Source organism: Pinus tabuliformis, chromosome 7 (genome assembly GCF_031772625.1).
Source record: "Pinus tabuliformis cultivar Carrire ecotype Pingquan chromosome 7, CPIR1, whole genome shotgun sequence".
In the NCBI taxonomy this organism is placed as follows: domain Eukaryota; kingdom Viridiplantae; phylum Streptophyta; class Pinopsida; order Pinales; family Pinaceae; genus Pinus; species Pinus tabuliformis.
Window position 1 is genome coordinate 1,137,953,175 of NC_142293.1, and position 17,752 is coordinate 1,137,970,926.

The 17,752-nt window shown below is 36.8% G+C and overlaps 1 protein-coding gene across 1 annotated transcript; it reads right to left on the reverse strand.

Annotated features, from left to right (window-relative positions):
- Positions 1-15,802: 15,802 nt before the first annotated feature.
- LOC149251525 (uncharacterized) lies at positions 15,803-17,152 on the reverse strand. Its single transcript, XM_089453911.1, has 2 exons — positions 16,733-17,152; positions 15,803-16,591 (listed from the first exon to the last, which is right to left on the reverse strand). Exons 1-2 carry the CDS (start codon positions 17,150-17,152, stop codon positions 15,803-15,805), a joined length of 1,209 nt encoding a protein of 402 aa, XP_089310037.1.
- Positions 17,153-17,752: the final 600 nt, after the last annotated feature.

Consider the following 17,752-nt stretch of genomic DNA (forward strand, 5'->3'; position numbering starts at 1 on the left):
AATCCTAGGGTTTAGTATATATTCAACTTAGGGTTTATAATCAACAATAGTCAACTGACAACTATGGTAAACCATGCTTATCATAGACATAACAGCCTATCTATATGTGACCCTCAATGAACTATATATTGAACCATGTTGACCATGGAGGCATATACTCGATGGTCAGTGTTAATAATAGTCGAACCCAAGGGAATAATATTAAACCCGAGGGATTAATATTATAAACACAAGGGATTAATAAACTCAAGGAATTATTAATATTATAAACACAAGGGATTAATATTATAAACTCATGGTGAACCAATGTGACAAACATTGTCACAGAATAACAATCAATATGATACTCATTGTCACAATGTTACATTACATTACAATTTATTCAATGTCTCCTCTTAACATTACAAAATTAGGGTTTAAAATGAGGATTTTTAGTATTCGGTTTCATATTGGGTTTATGAAACCCAATATGAAATCCCTTGGGTTACATTGTCACATTAGAAAATTAGGGTTTAATATTAGGGTTTATAATATTGAGTTTAATATTATGGTTATAATATTTGGTTTAATGTCAAGGTTTATAATATTGGTTTTATATTGTTAGGGTTTATAGTATCGGGTAGAACATTAGTGCTTAATGTTGTGATGTTTAAATGGTGCAAAAATCTATTTGATGTCGCATTGTGACAGACATTATTGCAATGTGAGAAGCAATATGAAAAACATTGTTGGAACCTTACATTACATTGCAATTTTTTCAACGTCACATTGCAACACTACAATAAGGCTTCATATTGTGATGTTTGCATGGTACACAAATTGATAAACATTGTCACAAGATGACAATTAATTTCATTCTCATTGTTGCAATGTTACATTACATTGCAATTTATTCAATGTTGCCTCTCAACGTCACAAAATTAGGGTTTATTTATCCCTTGGGTTTATTAATTCTTGTGGATTAATTAATGTGGATTTAGCAGACCCTTCCAATTCTCCACATGTTTCTAACGTTAATCCCTTGGGTTTTTAATCCCTAGGGTTTAAAATATTAATGCCTTGGGTTTTTTAATCCTTTGGGTCTAAAACATTTGTCCTTAGGGTCTATAATATTGATCCCTTGGGTTTATAATATTAATTTGTTGGGTTTATTAATCTGTTTAGTTTAAAATATTAATCCCTTGAGTTTTTTTTTCACTAGGGTTTATAATATTGGTCCCTTAGATTTGTTAATCTCTTGGTTTTATAATATTAATCTCTTGGGTTTATAATCCCTATTGCGTTTCATATTAGGTTTATGAAACCAAATATGAAATCCTTTGGGTTGCATTGCTACATTAGAAAATTAGGGTTTAATATTATTGTGTTTCATATTAGGTCTATGAAATCCCTTGGGTTGTATTGCCACAGTAGAAAATTAGGGTTCATAATGTTGGGTTAAATACACATTAAATATTATGATTTATAATATTGGGTTTAATATTATGGTTATAATATTGTGTTTAATGTTAGGGTTTATAATATTGGTTTTATATTGTTATGGTTTATAATATCGGGTATAACAATAGGGTTTAATGTTGTGACGTTTAAATTATGCAGAAATATATCCGACGTCATATTGTGACAAACATTGTCGCAATGTAACAAGCAATATGATAACCATTGTTGGAACCTTACATTACACTACAAAATTTTCAACGTCACATTAAACATTGCAATAGGGCTTGGTATTGTAGCATTTGCATGGTACACAAATCAATCCAACGTCACATTGTGATAAACATTGTCCTAAGATGAAAATTAATCTAATACTCATTATCGCAATGTTACATTACATTAAAATTTATTCAATGTTGCCTCTCAACATCACAAAATTAGGCTTTATTTATCCTTTGGGTTTATAATATTAATCCCTTGGGTGTTTATTAATTCCTTGGGTTTATAATATTAATTTCTTAGGTTTATAATCCCTAGGGGTTATAATATTAATCCCTTGGGTTTATAATACTATAATTCATTCGCTTCATTATTCGCTTGGGTTTATAATATCCCTCGAGTTTTTTAATCCTTGGGTTTTGAATCCCTTCGGTTTTTAACATGAATAATCCCTTGGGTTTATAGTACTTATCCCTTGGGTTTACTAATCCTTTGGGTGTATAATATCAATCTGATATGTTTATAATATGTATCCCTTTATGGACAATATAATTACTTGGGTTTATAATCCCTTGGGTTTACATATCCCTTGATTTTATACTATCAAGTCATTGGGCTTATAATATGGATCCCTTTAAGAACAATATAATCACTTCGGTTTCTAATCTCTTGGGTTCATAAATCCCTTGGGTTTATAGTATTAATCTCAAGCGTTTATAATTTTAATGCCTTGGTTCTATAATATTAATCCCCTCGGGTTTATTAATAATATTAATTAATGTGGAATTAGCACACCCTTCCAATTCTCAATCTGTTTCTAATATTAATCCCTTGGGTTTTTAATCCTTAGGGTTTATAATATTATTGCCATGGGTTTATTAATCCTTTGGGTTTAAAATATTTATCCCTAGGGTTTATAATACTGATCGCTTTAGTTTATTAATCCCTTGGTTTTATAATATTAATCGGTTAGGTTTATTTATTCGTTGGGTTTAAAATATTAAGCCCTTGGGTTTTTATTTCCTTGGGTTTAAAATATTAATCTGTTGAGCTTTTTATCCCTAGGTTTTATAATATTGATCCCTTGGATTTATTAATACATTGGGTTTATAATATTAATATCTTAGGTTTATAAATCCCTATTGTGTTTCATATTAGGTTTATGAAACCCAATATGAAATCCTTTGGGTTGCATTGCCACAATAAAAAATTGGGGTATAATATTATTGTGTTTCATATTAGGTTTATGAAACCCAATATAAAATCCCTTGGGTTGCATTACCACATTAGAAAATTAGGGTTTAATATTAGGGTTTATAATGTTGTGTTAAATATTAGGGTTTATAATATTGGGTTTAATATTATGGTTATAATATTGAGTTTAATGTTAAGGTTTATAATATTGGTTTTATATCGTTAAGGTTTATAATATCTAGTATAACATTAGGGTTTAATGTTGTGACGTTTTAAATGGTGCAAAAATCTATCTGACGTCACATTAGGACAAACATTGTCGCAATGTGAAAAGCAATATGACAATCATTGTTGGAACCTTACATTACATTGCAATTTTTTCAACGTCACATTGCGACACTACAATAGGAATTCGTATTATGACATTTGCATGGTACAAAAATCAATCCAATGTCGCATTGAGATAAACATTGTCACAAGTTGACAATTAATCTTTTACGCAATGTCATAATGTTACATTACATTGAAATTGATTCAATTTCGCCTCTCAACATTACAAAATTAGTGTTTATTTATCTCCTGGGTTTATAATATAAATCCTTTGGGTTTATAATCGCTAGGATTTATAATATGAATCCCTTGGGTTTACCAATCCCTTGGTTTCATAAATTAATCCATTGTGTTTATTAATCCCTTGGGTTTATAGTATTGATAATTGCTCAGTTCATTAATTGCTTCGTTTTATAATATTAATCCATTGGGTTTATTAATCCTTTGGTTTCTAATATTAATCCCTTGAGTTTTGAATCCCTTCGGTGTTTAATATGAATAATCCATTAGGTTTATTACATTGACACTACAATAGGGCTTTGTATTGTGATATTTGCATGGTACAAAAATCAATCCAACGTCGCACCGCGACAAACATTGACGCAATATGAAAAATAATATGTTACTAAATGTTGCAATGTTACATTACATTGCAATTTATTCAGCCTCTCAACATTGCAAAATTATGGTTTATTTATCCCTTGGGTTTATGATATTAATCCCTTGGATTTATTAATTCCTTGGGTTTATAATATAAATCCCTTGGGTTTATAATATAAATCCCTTGGGTTTATAATATTAATCTCTTGGAATGCTTACTAATATCATTGATATTGCGAGGACCGAGAGCTCTGGAGCGATGAACCCTAGCTTCTTGATCGCCGCCCCCTTTCCTCTGGCCGCCGCCTGGTCTCTGCTCGGCCATGATGAGGACGGCGAAGCGAGTCTCAGCCTCAAGGCACTGGTTTTCACCTCAAGCAATGATCTGCAGGCTGGAACGATGATCCCTTTTTTCTTGGATGCCGCTTCCCTTCCTCTGGCTGCCGCATGGCCCCTGTTCGGCCCTGATGTTATCAGCAGAGCGCGTTTCAGCCACAGGGCGAGGGTTTTCACCTCAAGCACTGATATGCAGGTATTTCATCTTTGTCTGAAAGCTTCCCGCTCTTCTCTAGCTTCTGCTCGGATATCTGGGGTTGCCAAACTGTGGCCCTCCGTGGCTGCTTCTGGCACCCTTCGCTCCCCTCAGGCTGCAATCATGAAGGCCAAGGATGATCAGGTGGACCATTCTCACGCTTTTCCTCAGATGACGGCAAATGGGAAGTCGTTCTACAATCCGGAAGGCTGCTCAACCTTCTTATTACCTCCTCTGCCTCCCAAAGATACCCAATACTTTGTTTTTAATCTCCAGAATTTTCTCAGAACCCTGGATCTATCTGGACGGTCCACATGGAAGCCTGATGGCGTGGGATGCATCGACATACTCAATGAAAATAGAATACCCCCATCCTCTTCTCTCATGCCCTTCCGGCAAAATCAGGAAAAGAATACCCAGCAAAGCTCCTGCCTCCCCTCGTCTCAGATCTGCAGAGGAAAGAGGAGCTCCGATTTTTTTGTCTCGTTTCAGATCCAAATCAAGCTTATCTCTGGTAAAACCCTGCTTCAATGGGTGAAATCCACAGATCTAGTGCAGGACCTCAAGCACGCACTGGATCTCAAGCTGGGGATCCCCTCGGCAGCTCAACGTCTTCTCTACGAAGGTAAACAACTGGAGGATCTATACTCTCTATCTTTTTACAGCATTAAAAGAAATGCTTCCATTAGTATTGCCCTTCGTTTGAGAGGGGGAGCTGCAGGACAATCATCCTCAGCCAAGGCATACTCTTACAAAGAGGCTGTCCATGCACAGAAACAGGAAAAAACAGCTCCACCAGTCCAGGCTCCCAAACCTTTTCTGGTGGACAAACTGGAGGAAACCCCCTCAATTGAGATTGGGCATCCAACGCTGGATGAGCAAAACCAAAAGTATGCAGAGCACGGTATTATATGCAGGTTCAATGGGCTATGGCCACGCATAGCAGACCTCTACCAGTGGATTCACTCTAACTGGACCAACAATTGTCAGGTTCTGTTATGCTCAAAATGCTTTTTCATTACAGTGTTTGCTTTTGATGAGGACTACCAAAAAGCCTTAAAAGAAGGGCCATGGTTCTGGGGCTCAGCGGGTCTTTTCCTCACCCCCAGATTCCCAGACTTCAATCCATCTACATCAATCATTACCAAGCTCTGAATCTGGGTCAGACTTCCTAATCTCCCGGCACATCTATGGCATTTCGCAGTATTCCAAGGGATAGGTAACTCTCTGGGCCGCTTTCTAGACACAGACACGTCTAGAGGGGAAAAGGGCCTATACACCTTTGCCAGAATCTGTGCAGAAATAGACATGAGCAAAGGTCTCCCGGACAAGATCAATCTCAAGATTGGAGACTTCCACTGGACTCAGAACTTAGATTACGAGAACACAGCCTTCCGCTGCCGCAACTGCCATCACACAGGGCACCTTCAGAGCTCTTGTCCCTCGATGCTAGCCCAAAAAAAGAAAGCCAATCCTAAGCAAAAATCCAAAAGCTGGAAGCCTCATGACCCTCCCCCCATGGACGATTTTGATTTCAGCTCGGATGAAGAGGAGGTGAATGAGGAGGAAATGGCTGCAAAGATGGCACAAGATCCGCCCTTGGATGAGCCTGGAAATTTGTCTGTCCAGCCATTCTCTCAGAAAAGAATTCATGAATCTTCTACCTCGGATTCAGATAAGGAAAACTCCTAGTCAGCCCAGCTCAGTTTGCAAACCATGCCAGCTCAGCAATGCCATCCTGAATGGATCAAAGTTGGTAAAAAGAAAGGGAAAAAGTGCCGAATAGTTGACTCTACCCATTTTGGGTAGAATCCTATGCTTTGCTTTTGCTCCCTGGTTCTTCTAGTTACTTCCTACTCAGCTCTACCTTCTTCTCTCTTCTTCTAGGAGCCGAGGTGGATAGCATATCCTTTCCGGCTGCCTGTGCTCTAGCTTCTCCTGGATGTAATTTCTTGTTGTACATTACTTTCCTTTAATAGACTTAATCTTTACCGAGAAAATAAAATATTAATCTCTTGGGTTTATAATTCCCTATTGCATTTCATATTAGGTTTATGAAACCCAATATGAAATCCCTTGGGTTGCATTGTCGCATTAGAAAATTAGGGTTTATAATGTTGGGTTAAATATTATGGTTATAATATTGGGTTTAATGTTAGGGTTTATAATGTTGGTTTTATATTGTTATGGTTTATAATACCTAGTATAAGATTATGGTTTTATGTTGTGATGTTTGAATAGTGCATAAATTTATCCAACGTTGCATTGTGACAAACATTGTCGAAATGGGACAAGAAATATGAAAATCATTGTTGGAAGTGTTGGGACAATTAATTGATCTAAAATAGAAACTAACCACCGCACATTAAATTGTCAACCCGAGGTTTCATCTAGTTATTTTAAGGTTGTCCACAAAATATATGCAAGAGGAAGTGTTGCAAGCTAACTAAAGCAGTTACCAAAATAACAACAATAAATGAATAAACTCCTAACTTAAAACACACATTAAAAGATCTAATTCGCAAGCAACTAGTACTTCCCATAAATCACCTAAAAATATTAAATTCTAATCATTATCTGACAAGAATCAGAAAAGAAATCGATCTAATACTAAGTCGCTACCTAAGGAACAATAACCTCGGAATAAGAGAAACAACACTATGAAACTATATTCTAAGTAATGGAAAGAAACAGATAACATGAAAACATGTTATACTACTGCAAGAATAACAATGTTATAACAATAACCTTCAAAGAAAAAAAAGAAACCAACAACAATTGTAAACTAAATTATTGAAAAGCAATCTATATAAACCAATATTATGATTATCAAATAAAACATTCAATATCAAAAGTAATCTAACAGGTAAATAACATCAGATAGTAGAATACAAAATTAATGATACAACTGAAGACAGATATTTTTCTAGAAGCGGGATCAGACCAATGGAATTAGACTATCTTGAAAGAGATATTGGAACAATAAACTAACTTTTGGTAACATAAACTTACATTATATTCAGGAGAGAACAACAAAGCTGAATGAATTTTTTAAATATGTATCAAAGATATTACATTCAAGAAAAGCTTATGTTCGGGAAATAAGTCCCCATCTTTATACTACAATCATAAAATGACAAAAGCAACAAATTCTCAACAAAGAGAAATCCTAAGAATCTAAAGATTCTTAGGATGCTTGTTTTCAGTTACAAAAGGGCATAATATCACCTAAATGAAATAACCAAGGTTTCGGTCCCAAAAAATCTCGTCCCGATAGAAATTGGCCTCATCGATTTTGCTAAAGTTAGCAGAGACATCATCGCATTATTTGATTCTACTGGGAACAAGTCAAGAAACAACACAAAATTCCAACTATCACAAAGCCCCTATTTTCAATAATGATCCATACGTGAGAAAATAGGTGCTTTTATAATTGAATCAATTGATCAACAAAGCGAAATGATAGAAATAAATTAATTTGTTCGAAATACTATGTTATGCAAATTAATATATCAAAAACATAGGAAAAATATAGGAAAGCAATATTAAAAATAAGAAATGGGACAGGGGAATTATGGTATTTGTGAGGCCTAACATCACCTCCCAACTGACCTTTTTGCATGTCTTCATGCAAACAAATGATTAACATGCAAGGCAGTTAAGAGTAGGCTTCATAGGGCTCTTCTCCTATGAACCTGAATCCATTCCTGCTTCTGATTTCTTGGAAGGCCACATACTAACCTACTTCTAACAACTCACAATCAGACTTGTAATAAGACCAAGGGCACCAAATCATTGGACACATGTATCTACATCCCATCCATTTAACCCCAACTTGCCTTATAATGTTGATATAATCTTACACTCTAGTCATAGCTTGTTGGAAGTTATACAAGCCAAAAGGCTCCTTGTTTTTTACCTCCCTGGATGTCACTTGCCATCTCATCTTGGCTCCATGGATAGCTTCATCCCTTATATCCTCCAGATTTTCCCATCCCGAGTGCAATACCTCATTATGAATGTGACCAAGTGAAGAAGAAACATTGGGTTTTTCTACAAAAGCATTATGACACAAAAGTGTGGTGAAGGGATTTTCTGGTTCACTCCTAACGCAAAGGTCAATGTTATGCTTCCTTCTCTGAAAAGTATGATATGCTTTTTCCCACTTAATATGATTTAATGAGAACAATATGAAGGCCTAAAATTGAATGTCCCCAATGAATGGGACAACATTCTCATTCACCTGTTCTTCCAAAAAAAAGTTGTGCATGTAAAGCTCACACAGAAGGTATTTGGTTTGCTCATCTTGCTTGTGGAAAGCATTGATGAAATCCAACACATTGTTAAATTCATGTGGTTGACCACATTGCATGGCCTTGGATTTGAACAACAAGTATTTTTTAAGTAAGAACAAGGCATATTTTCTAGCTAGAGACTTGCATGATAAGGCATCATCGTAAATAGAGCAAATTTTATCTCTTTTCTTTGTGACTTTATGAATACACTCTTTTAAATCTTGAATTTTATTTTTAGCTACCCTTAACTTTGCATAGGTTTCATCCTTAGTTGAATTGAATGCCTGGAACTGTTGAAGTAGATTTTGGTATTCTTTCTGAGGTACTACTTCCCTTCGATATGTTATAATGGTTTCCTTGTCTTTTGCCATAGTTTTATTTAATACCCTTATTGTAGCATCCACGATCAGTGGGGTATAAGGAGGCACGATATCTATTTATGTTCCCCTCTTAATAGGTAGAGGTGCAGAGTCGGTTTGAGTCTCAACTTCAATAAAAATAGGAGGAGGATCAACCTAAACTTCCTCTTCAATAAGAATTGGTGCAACATAAGTTTGGGTTCTTGCCTCAGCAGAAATAGGGAAAAATTAGTCTGAGTATCTACTTAAATGAGCATTGTTTCAGTTTGGGTTTCAACATTCTAGGCTTCTCCCTTCCTATCAACAATTCCTTGTTTCTCTATAATTTTGTTTCCATGAGATTTATGAAATTGTTTGTTAATATGCAACCATCTTCTAATCTTTTGAACTTTTTTGTGTAGATGGTCGTTTTCTCTACTTAGTACAAGGACTTCATCAAGGAGTTTTCTTTTTACCTTACCCTTTAGGGTTTTGGCACTTATGGTTTTTCAGGCAAGGTTTCTAACCAAAACTGTTGAAGGAATAAGAGGAGGAAAAGAAGTTGTCGCTCCTTCACTAACAGTCCTTTAGAAATAGTTGCCCATTAGATAATAAATAGGTAAATTATAAACCTCCATTGAAATTCCACCAACCACGGGTTCTGATAATTTGTCAAAAATATGGTTAGCTTGTAGTCCAACCGAGGGAACAACATCAAATTCTCAGTTCTCGTCAATCAGGTCTCCATAAGGAAATTGTGGGACAATTTTTTTCAAAGAATAAGGTTCCAACATGGTAGCAATAGAGTCCACATATTGTTATTGAGTAAAAGCATGTTCAGAGTCATCAGAGGATTCTAGGATAATAGTGGCCATGGATTCAACGGAAAGAGACACAGTTGGAGAATTAGACAAGGAATTGTGATTGGAACTAGGAGGATTGTATAAATAAGTTGCATACCCTTCCATTACTGTTTCCATTTTTATCCCTATTCCTCCGGACTTGAATTTGTTTGCTCTCGAATTGATGGATTTTGGGTAAAATTCTCCTCAGGGGTTCTTTGTCGTGGTTCTTCCTCACCAGTCAATTATTGAACTGAATTTTATGTTTCTGATTGCTTAGGGTTTTTGAGGAAATTTTTCCCTATTGAATTTCAACTAGTCTCGTTGACCTTCTCCTTTTCTTTGGCAAAGAGGCCAAGAAAGATGTAACCCGCTTCTATGATCGACTGAGTTTTTAAGGAATTGTATTTTTGGGTTGCATAGGTTCCTGTGAAGTATATCTTATTTTTTGGGTTCCATCTTGATTAGTCTCAGTGTTTCCTCTGTCTTATCCATTGTCAGGTGAAGGATTTCCAAATGTTCCTGCAATTGCTTCGGGATTTTCTTGTTCACCCCTAGAGTCTCCTAATAATTCACACCAATTTTTTTGAATTTGAATCAAATGCCTTACTACTAATAATTTAATACGTGCATGGTGGCTAACGAATGAGGCTTGGTCCTTAGACTTCCTTAGCCTACCAATAGTTTCATGTAGTAGCGAATGCAAGAAATAGGGAAGGTTTAGAGCTACCTTTTATCTTTGAGATGCCATTATTTGAGATGACGACCTCGCACCATGTCATACCTTCCATCGCAGTTAATATACCATTTAGTGATGCCTCCTAACTCTCTCCAGAGGTCAGGAAGTGAGCTAAGGTTATAACATTTTCCCCTTTTTAACCAATTCTTATTCAGGGTTTGAAAACAGAAGAGCTACATTCTGAAGTGAGGTGTGCATTTGATACCATTTTTCACCTTCTAAAGAGAGACTTGTTAATTCTATTATTACTTCCTCGTTCACTTGGATTTTCACATTCCTTACCATTGCAACTACTTCATTTAGACTCTGCATAAATTCAATTGCAACCTCCTTATCGAATCCTTGCAGACGCTCGAAATATTCTAGCCATCCTTCCCAATTCAAAATGGCATGGGCTTCCTCTGAGGCCAACAATTGAGTTGGTTCATGGAATACTGAATGTCATCCCATATTGGTTGGTCAACAAGGAGCAATTCGTAACTAGAAGCAACAGAGTTAAAAAATAACAATGTTGTGCAGGATATGGAAGTTCAACGAACATGTAGCTATGTTTTCTTGAGAACTCAATGAAAATATCATGCACCTTCTTGCCCACCAAATAAAATTTTAGGGTCATCCACAATCGTTGATCAATTTGATGAGGAGACAAAATTTGTCATAATTATCAAAAAAGGCCATATTAATTAAGTACAAGAGTGTTATAGACATATTTGGGCACTTCAACCCCAATCAAATATGCCCATAAACCAAGGGCTTCTAAACCCCTATAAGTGTTGTTTCATACCCTAAAGGAACAAGGTCAGCTGATTACATCATCTCCCAGAAGTTCTCCATGAAAAACTACTCAGAACTGGTCAAAACAGGACCATATAGACTGCTCCATGCATAGGGTGCGATGCATCTCACCTATTACACACGGGGGGTGTGATGCATACTGGAAAGCCCTTTTGTAGGGTTTGATGAGCGAGAGTAGACAAATGGGAGAAGCAGTGTCCTAGGCGGAAACCCAAAGAATCTTCTAGAAAATGCTCATATGACACTTGCCTCTCTGAATTCGCCCAGGGATGAGTAAGAGATCTGAAATCTCCAAGTGGAACCAAGAACTATCAGTGAAATGACACTAATCAAAATCCCAGAAGCTGACTCACTCTCCTGTAAACATCTATATATGGATCTCTCATCCAAGAGATCCAGAGGCTGGAATTTTATAATTTTCAAGTAAGTGTTGTTGGTTTCTCTTTGAAGACATTGTTGGGTGATCTTGCTTTGTATGAGGTGAAGACGACTTTCATGCTGGGAGGATGATGTTGGATCAGACAGCCTGGTTGTAATCCTCTCTTCCACTACTTCTATCAATAAATCTATTTGAGTTTTCCTCCATATGCTTGTATATCTCTGAATCTTGTTTGTGTATGCATTTATATGGTTAATGTACATTTGATCCTACATTATTTATGGTTATATATCTCTATGTTTTGATGGTACTTTGCTGCCTTGGATCTACAGGTGTTCTTTGAAGCGGGACAAGTGAGAAAGGAGGGGCGAAAGCTCTATCAAAGGAGAGAGGAAACAAGAAAGGAGACTAGCAAAAGATCGAGGTTGGTGCTCTCTGCTTCTCTCTCATCTATCTCTCATAAAGGAAAACAAAAGCAACTTTAATATGTTTGTTTCTAAGATAGCTACCCATCTTAGTGGGACTAGCAGCTCTGAATAGACACTAGTTTTCTCGATAACAAAATGGCGACTCCATTTTGGAGCGAATAGTTTGTTTGTTTCATTACTATTGTTTGCTTTATAAACCATAGACAGAGCCTGAAGTTAAGCCGACTAGCCTTCGAACTGATTTTGCTATGCAACTGCAAAGTAGATCAATGCTGCTTCAGTCAATCTCTGGGTTGGTTTATGGAATGAACATCTAGCTTGCAAACATCCTAAGTGCCCTGGTGGTAGCTCAAATAACCTCATTAGATCAGCCCCTATACTTTGTGTTTACTGACAATCATTAGCTCAGCCTAAATCCCTGAACTTAGATGCAAACTGTGAGAAAAAGTCGAGCTCAGTCTCATCCCTGGACCATTGCACTATCTCTTCTTGGTAGTCTGGATGCATCGCACCTCCCGTGTATTGTAGGTGAGATGCATCCATGTTTCCTTGTGTTACAGTTGCGATGATCAAATGAGACTGTTTCTGCCTCCAGATTTTGGTTTTTTCTTCATTGTCTTCAACTTTATTTAGTAGTTTTGTTGTATGTGATCAGTATATCTCTGTTGAAACCATCTTCCTTTGCATTATTCAGCCTTCATCAATAAATAATTGTGAATGTTTTTTATCTATTTTTCGTCATTTACAGTTCTCTTGTGTAAATAGTAGCTTAATCGAACTGTCGTCTTTTGATTTGAAAGTGTCGCAAGTGTCGTTTTCAGTCAAGAAAAAGAGTATTACAAAGCATTCCTCTTTCAGACAGTCGATTACAATTTTGCCATTGTATTTGATTTGAATCATTATTATTTCAAGTGTCGAAAGAAATTTTGAATTCAAAATCGCAAAGTGTCGTCTTGGCTTTACTTTTGTTTTTTCGAAAAGAAAATTGTTAGTACTGTCACTTTGAAAGAAGATAGTTCAGATCTATACTTTGTTTTCTTTTTGTCATTTTCACATTAAGGAAACTGAAAAACAATACATGCATGTGCATTTTCATTAAGACTGCATACTGAAGTTGATTTAGGGAAAGTGCATCTAGTGTGTGCTCTCTGGTCTATGTTGAAAGAATTTCGTTTCTCTTTCCTTAGTAGCTAGGATTTTCATTGCAAAAAGAAAATAAACGATTGTTTGTCATCTTAGATTGCATATTTAGGAATTGTATATCTGCATCATGCCGTGAACCTTAAAGGAAAACTTCTTAAGAAAGATCAACTGTAAAATAAACCTCAATGAACATAAAAACACTTTGGAACCTAACGCACAACATTTAGAAGTCTAGGCTAGAGACGTATTCTGGTGTCGTAAATCCTAGTAACTGTTGCTTTCATCGTAGGTTGGGTGATTCCTCCTCTTTGAGACAATAAGTGCCAGTACGAACTTGTGCTCCCACGTACCATTGAGTATATATTTGGAGACCACAATAGGCTACATCCTTTATCCTTAGGAAGTTGTGTCTACCGCCCTATCGATCATAATGCACTGAACACAACATTCAGAGAGATTGACTACCGTACCGTAAAAAGTATTCTACAATTTTGCGATTGGTTTGGTAATCCCTCTGTCTAGATTTCCAGAGTAGTCACTTTCATTCCTTTTCAGACTCCTTAAAAGAAAAGGTCCATCTGAGCACTTGTCACTTCATGCTCATTAAAAATCGAAGGCGACCAAAGTCATCTTTAGCTTTTTCTTGACTCTTAAAAATGGAAAAAGCAAGTTGTGTTAAAGCGTCATAAAATTTATTTTAATAGGAATAACATTTTCCCCTGTTTATTTTTGAGTTGATCAAGTAATCCGCAATTGTGGAAGAAAGTCAATCAAAACCCTATCGTTCGCGGAGACTAATGAGTCAATCGTCTTTGACCCCAGAAATGAAACTATTTCGGGCCAAGCGATCTCATTTAATTGGGTCAAAGTCCCCTGGTTTGTTCGAAATTTGTGTTTCAACATCCTCGGAGACTCCAGTTACTCCAACTATTTCTGGTAACCCTGCCTCTACAGAAGAAGTTCCACAGTTACAAGAGGACACTAGAACTGATCCTACTGTAATGGTAAACACATCTATTCCTGAACCAGTTCCATCTAGGACTGATTCGGAAAGTGTTAACCCTCCAACATCTATCGCTGTAGAGTGTGCACCTTCTTTGGCACCAGAAATATTTTACGGACCTAACGGTCTACCTCTTCCACCTGGACTGATTGCGATAGAAGAGATTGTGGAGGATTTTCCATCCAATACCCCATTACATTTTGGAACTGGGATCCACCTATATCCTTCTAATTCAGAAGATAGTCAACCTTCATCGCAAGTTCCTGTAGAATCTGTTATCTCAAAATCAGGCCCTGATAGGCTGCTGGTCAAGTTGACTCTAAGTAACTATTTCAGACCTACTTTAGGTTGAGGCTTAGCCTCCTCAACCTGAGAGGGCTCTCTCAAAGGTTAATGATTTTGATAAAGATTAAGATGGCTAACTCTTATAGAACAAGTGTGACAAATATGAATGCTGGAAATACATTAAATAACTATCCATTGGGCTTATGGAGTCAACAATACCTCAATATAACAGTGAACTCAACCTTACATAGAAGTCAGGGCACTCAGCATTTAGACATTCAGAACATAACTCACATGGGACCACAGTTTATAAATGCATACAGGAAATCAGAGCACATTCAGTGAATTCTGAGTGATTATACATCTATACCACTGTAGAAATTATGGAGAGGACAAGATCACATATTCTGAACATAAGAAATCCTTCATGAATCCTGAGAAGTAAAGTCAAAATTATATTACTGAAAATCTAGTCTTTACATAAGCCAAATACAAGCTGTATCATAAAATTTTCCAACCCTGATTACATTGTTGTTTCAGCTCTATACAGAGCTCTTATTCTAACTGATCGAGATTCCTCCTCCAGCATGAGGGGCTGTCGAAGTCTACTTCTAATGACACTTATTAACCCTTTAACTAACTAATAAATACAACTGACTACTAATTGACAGCTTTAGAAACCTAAAACAATTAGGATTCTAATTCTACATCATGCTGAACATAGCATTTATTACATCAAGATTTATTCCTTGACAAGTGGTCTCTTTAGTTTGGCTATGATAGGTGTCTGTAGCTGCTTGCTGGCCTTTAATGTCGTATCCTTTTACCTCTGCTGAGAAACAGGAAACTGCCCCGGTACTATGCTTTTGGTTTCCTTAAAATTATTCGGAAGTAATTAGCCACGTTGATTTTCTTGAATTAGTAATGAGTGCCACGTACTTGGTGTGTTGTAAGCCTTTCTCATGTACCTGTGTGATGACAAAACCTTTCGAAAAGATTTGTCGCTTTTTCAATCATAAATGATCAACTCAATTGTAACATGCAGCTACAGCAGTTTCGTAGCGTGCTACGAAACTGTTGTGTAATTTCAAAAACACAGTCTTCCTTTCATAGCTAAATGATCACCGCTGTTCATGGCTTAAGCACCTTACTCCCTTGATCATTTTGACAAGATTTGCTTGCAACTTTTCAAGAAACAGATATTTCTCCTGAGGAAAAGATGCAATGACACCAATAACACCATTCACTGTTCCAAATATAACTGTATGAATCTGGCTACAAGAACATCATTCAGAACTGAACCCTGCCCTAGAAGCATGCCATTTGGTGTAATATTGAAGTCATTTGTAGCTCGAGTGACAACTCGGAGGTACTCAGATATGTTATTGAAATAGCCCTGGAGATAAGAGTCTCTTGGAAGTACCACTTGTTGCTCTAAACCTGGTTGAAGCCTTGTAGTTAATGCAATGCTTGCAAAAGCAAAACCACTGAACACCAATAGGACTGCAACTTTCACTGCTGGTATGCTTAGTACAGGTGCATGAATATTCTTCATGTACTGCATCAAAAGGCTAGGTTTTTGGTGCCTCCTGCCCAAATTATCATGTTCAAGTTCAGTTGTTGATGGACTAACTCTAATGCAAGGAAAGCAATCAACTCTGTTTCCTTCTGTTCTTATCAAATCAAATGTCATAAGAGGAACAAATGCAGTCACTTGCAGTAAGAAGTCCACTAACACCGCAAGAGCTGCAAACATCGAGAACACTCGACACGCAGGCATAGGGATGAAACTTCCAACTGCAAATGCCACAACCTCTGAAAGGGTTGAAAGTGTTATAGATGGCCCCACTTCAGCAAGTGTGTTTCCCACTCGTTCTTCCAAGGCCAATTCGACTGGTTGGCGTTTAAGTGCATGCACTAAGATGCACATATTGTCAACTCCCACCGCAAGCACTAGAAATGGAATAACTTCAACAATAATTAAAGTGGACTTCACTCCAAGTGCACTGAATAGCCCAATAGATCCAAGTACCTAAAGGACAACAACAAGAACCCCTGACAAACCATGTAACACCTTCGATGAAACATAAAGAGGTGAAAAGTGTGATGAAATATCACCCAGTGTCACTGATATGTAGGCAAACATGACAATGTAGCTGATCAATATGGTTACAACATCAGTAGTGCTCTCCCTCTTAAGTTTTTCATGCACAGAACTTTCTGCAGAAAATGCAAGAGTAAGATTGTGCAACTTTGCCATTGGAATAAGCTCTTCTTTCACTAAATGAATGAAAGAATTCTCCCATGCTAACGCTTTTCCATTTTCATGTCCTGTCTTGTCCACAGCATTATTAAAAGGATATGTAATAACAAATGCAGTAGCCTGTGAATAGTTGCTTCCCTTGTAACCCCCTAATATTGTGCTTGGGTCAACAGGAACATGATATGAACTCAAGCATGGCTCCGAAGATGTGTAATGCTCAAAGCAAAACAACGCATGTGAAGACCCTTCATAATCATCAAACAGTTCTGGTTTCATTTTATAGTATTGTAAAACAGTTTGACTAGCACACTCCTCACCAACCGGCTTCATGCAGATATCCTTTAGAGATACCAATGATCCAGAGTAATTTCCTTGAATTCTATCCACCTGTCCTAGACAGAGATGTTTCAGGTGGGTAGTCGTGTATTATTCGGAACTCCTTTGTAAGTAACCTTTCCAATTCTTGATGCTTTTTCAAATGCCTCGCATCCTTCTTGCGATAATGATGAAATGCCCAATATTTTTCAAGACCATAGAGATTCCCCTTCTTGTAGAATTCAATGGTTAACTGTTCAAAATCCTCATAGAGACTTTCCTTAAATTTCTTCTCCAATCCATAGCTATAGAACCTAAAAAGGCACTCCATGTCGTAATTATACTTTGCTGCTGCATCTTCCAGTGCTAATCTTCGGAACTCATTATACATGGAGCGGTTGAAATTATTTCTGAGGAAAAAATGACCAAAATCTGTAGAGAGTATTCATTTCCTCACTGCAACCAGTACCAACTCTCTTGCGCTCTGCCAGGCAACGCTTGTAATATTTCAAATATTTCTGTTGTTTAAAACCATGATCTTCCAAAAGTTCATGACTCAGATGCTGAAAAGGAGGAAAAGACTTTGGCATGGAACCAACTGGCGAACTACTTCCA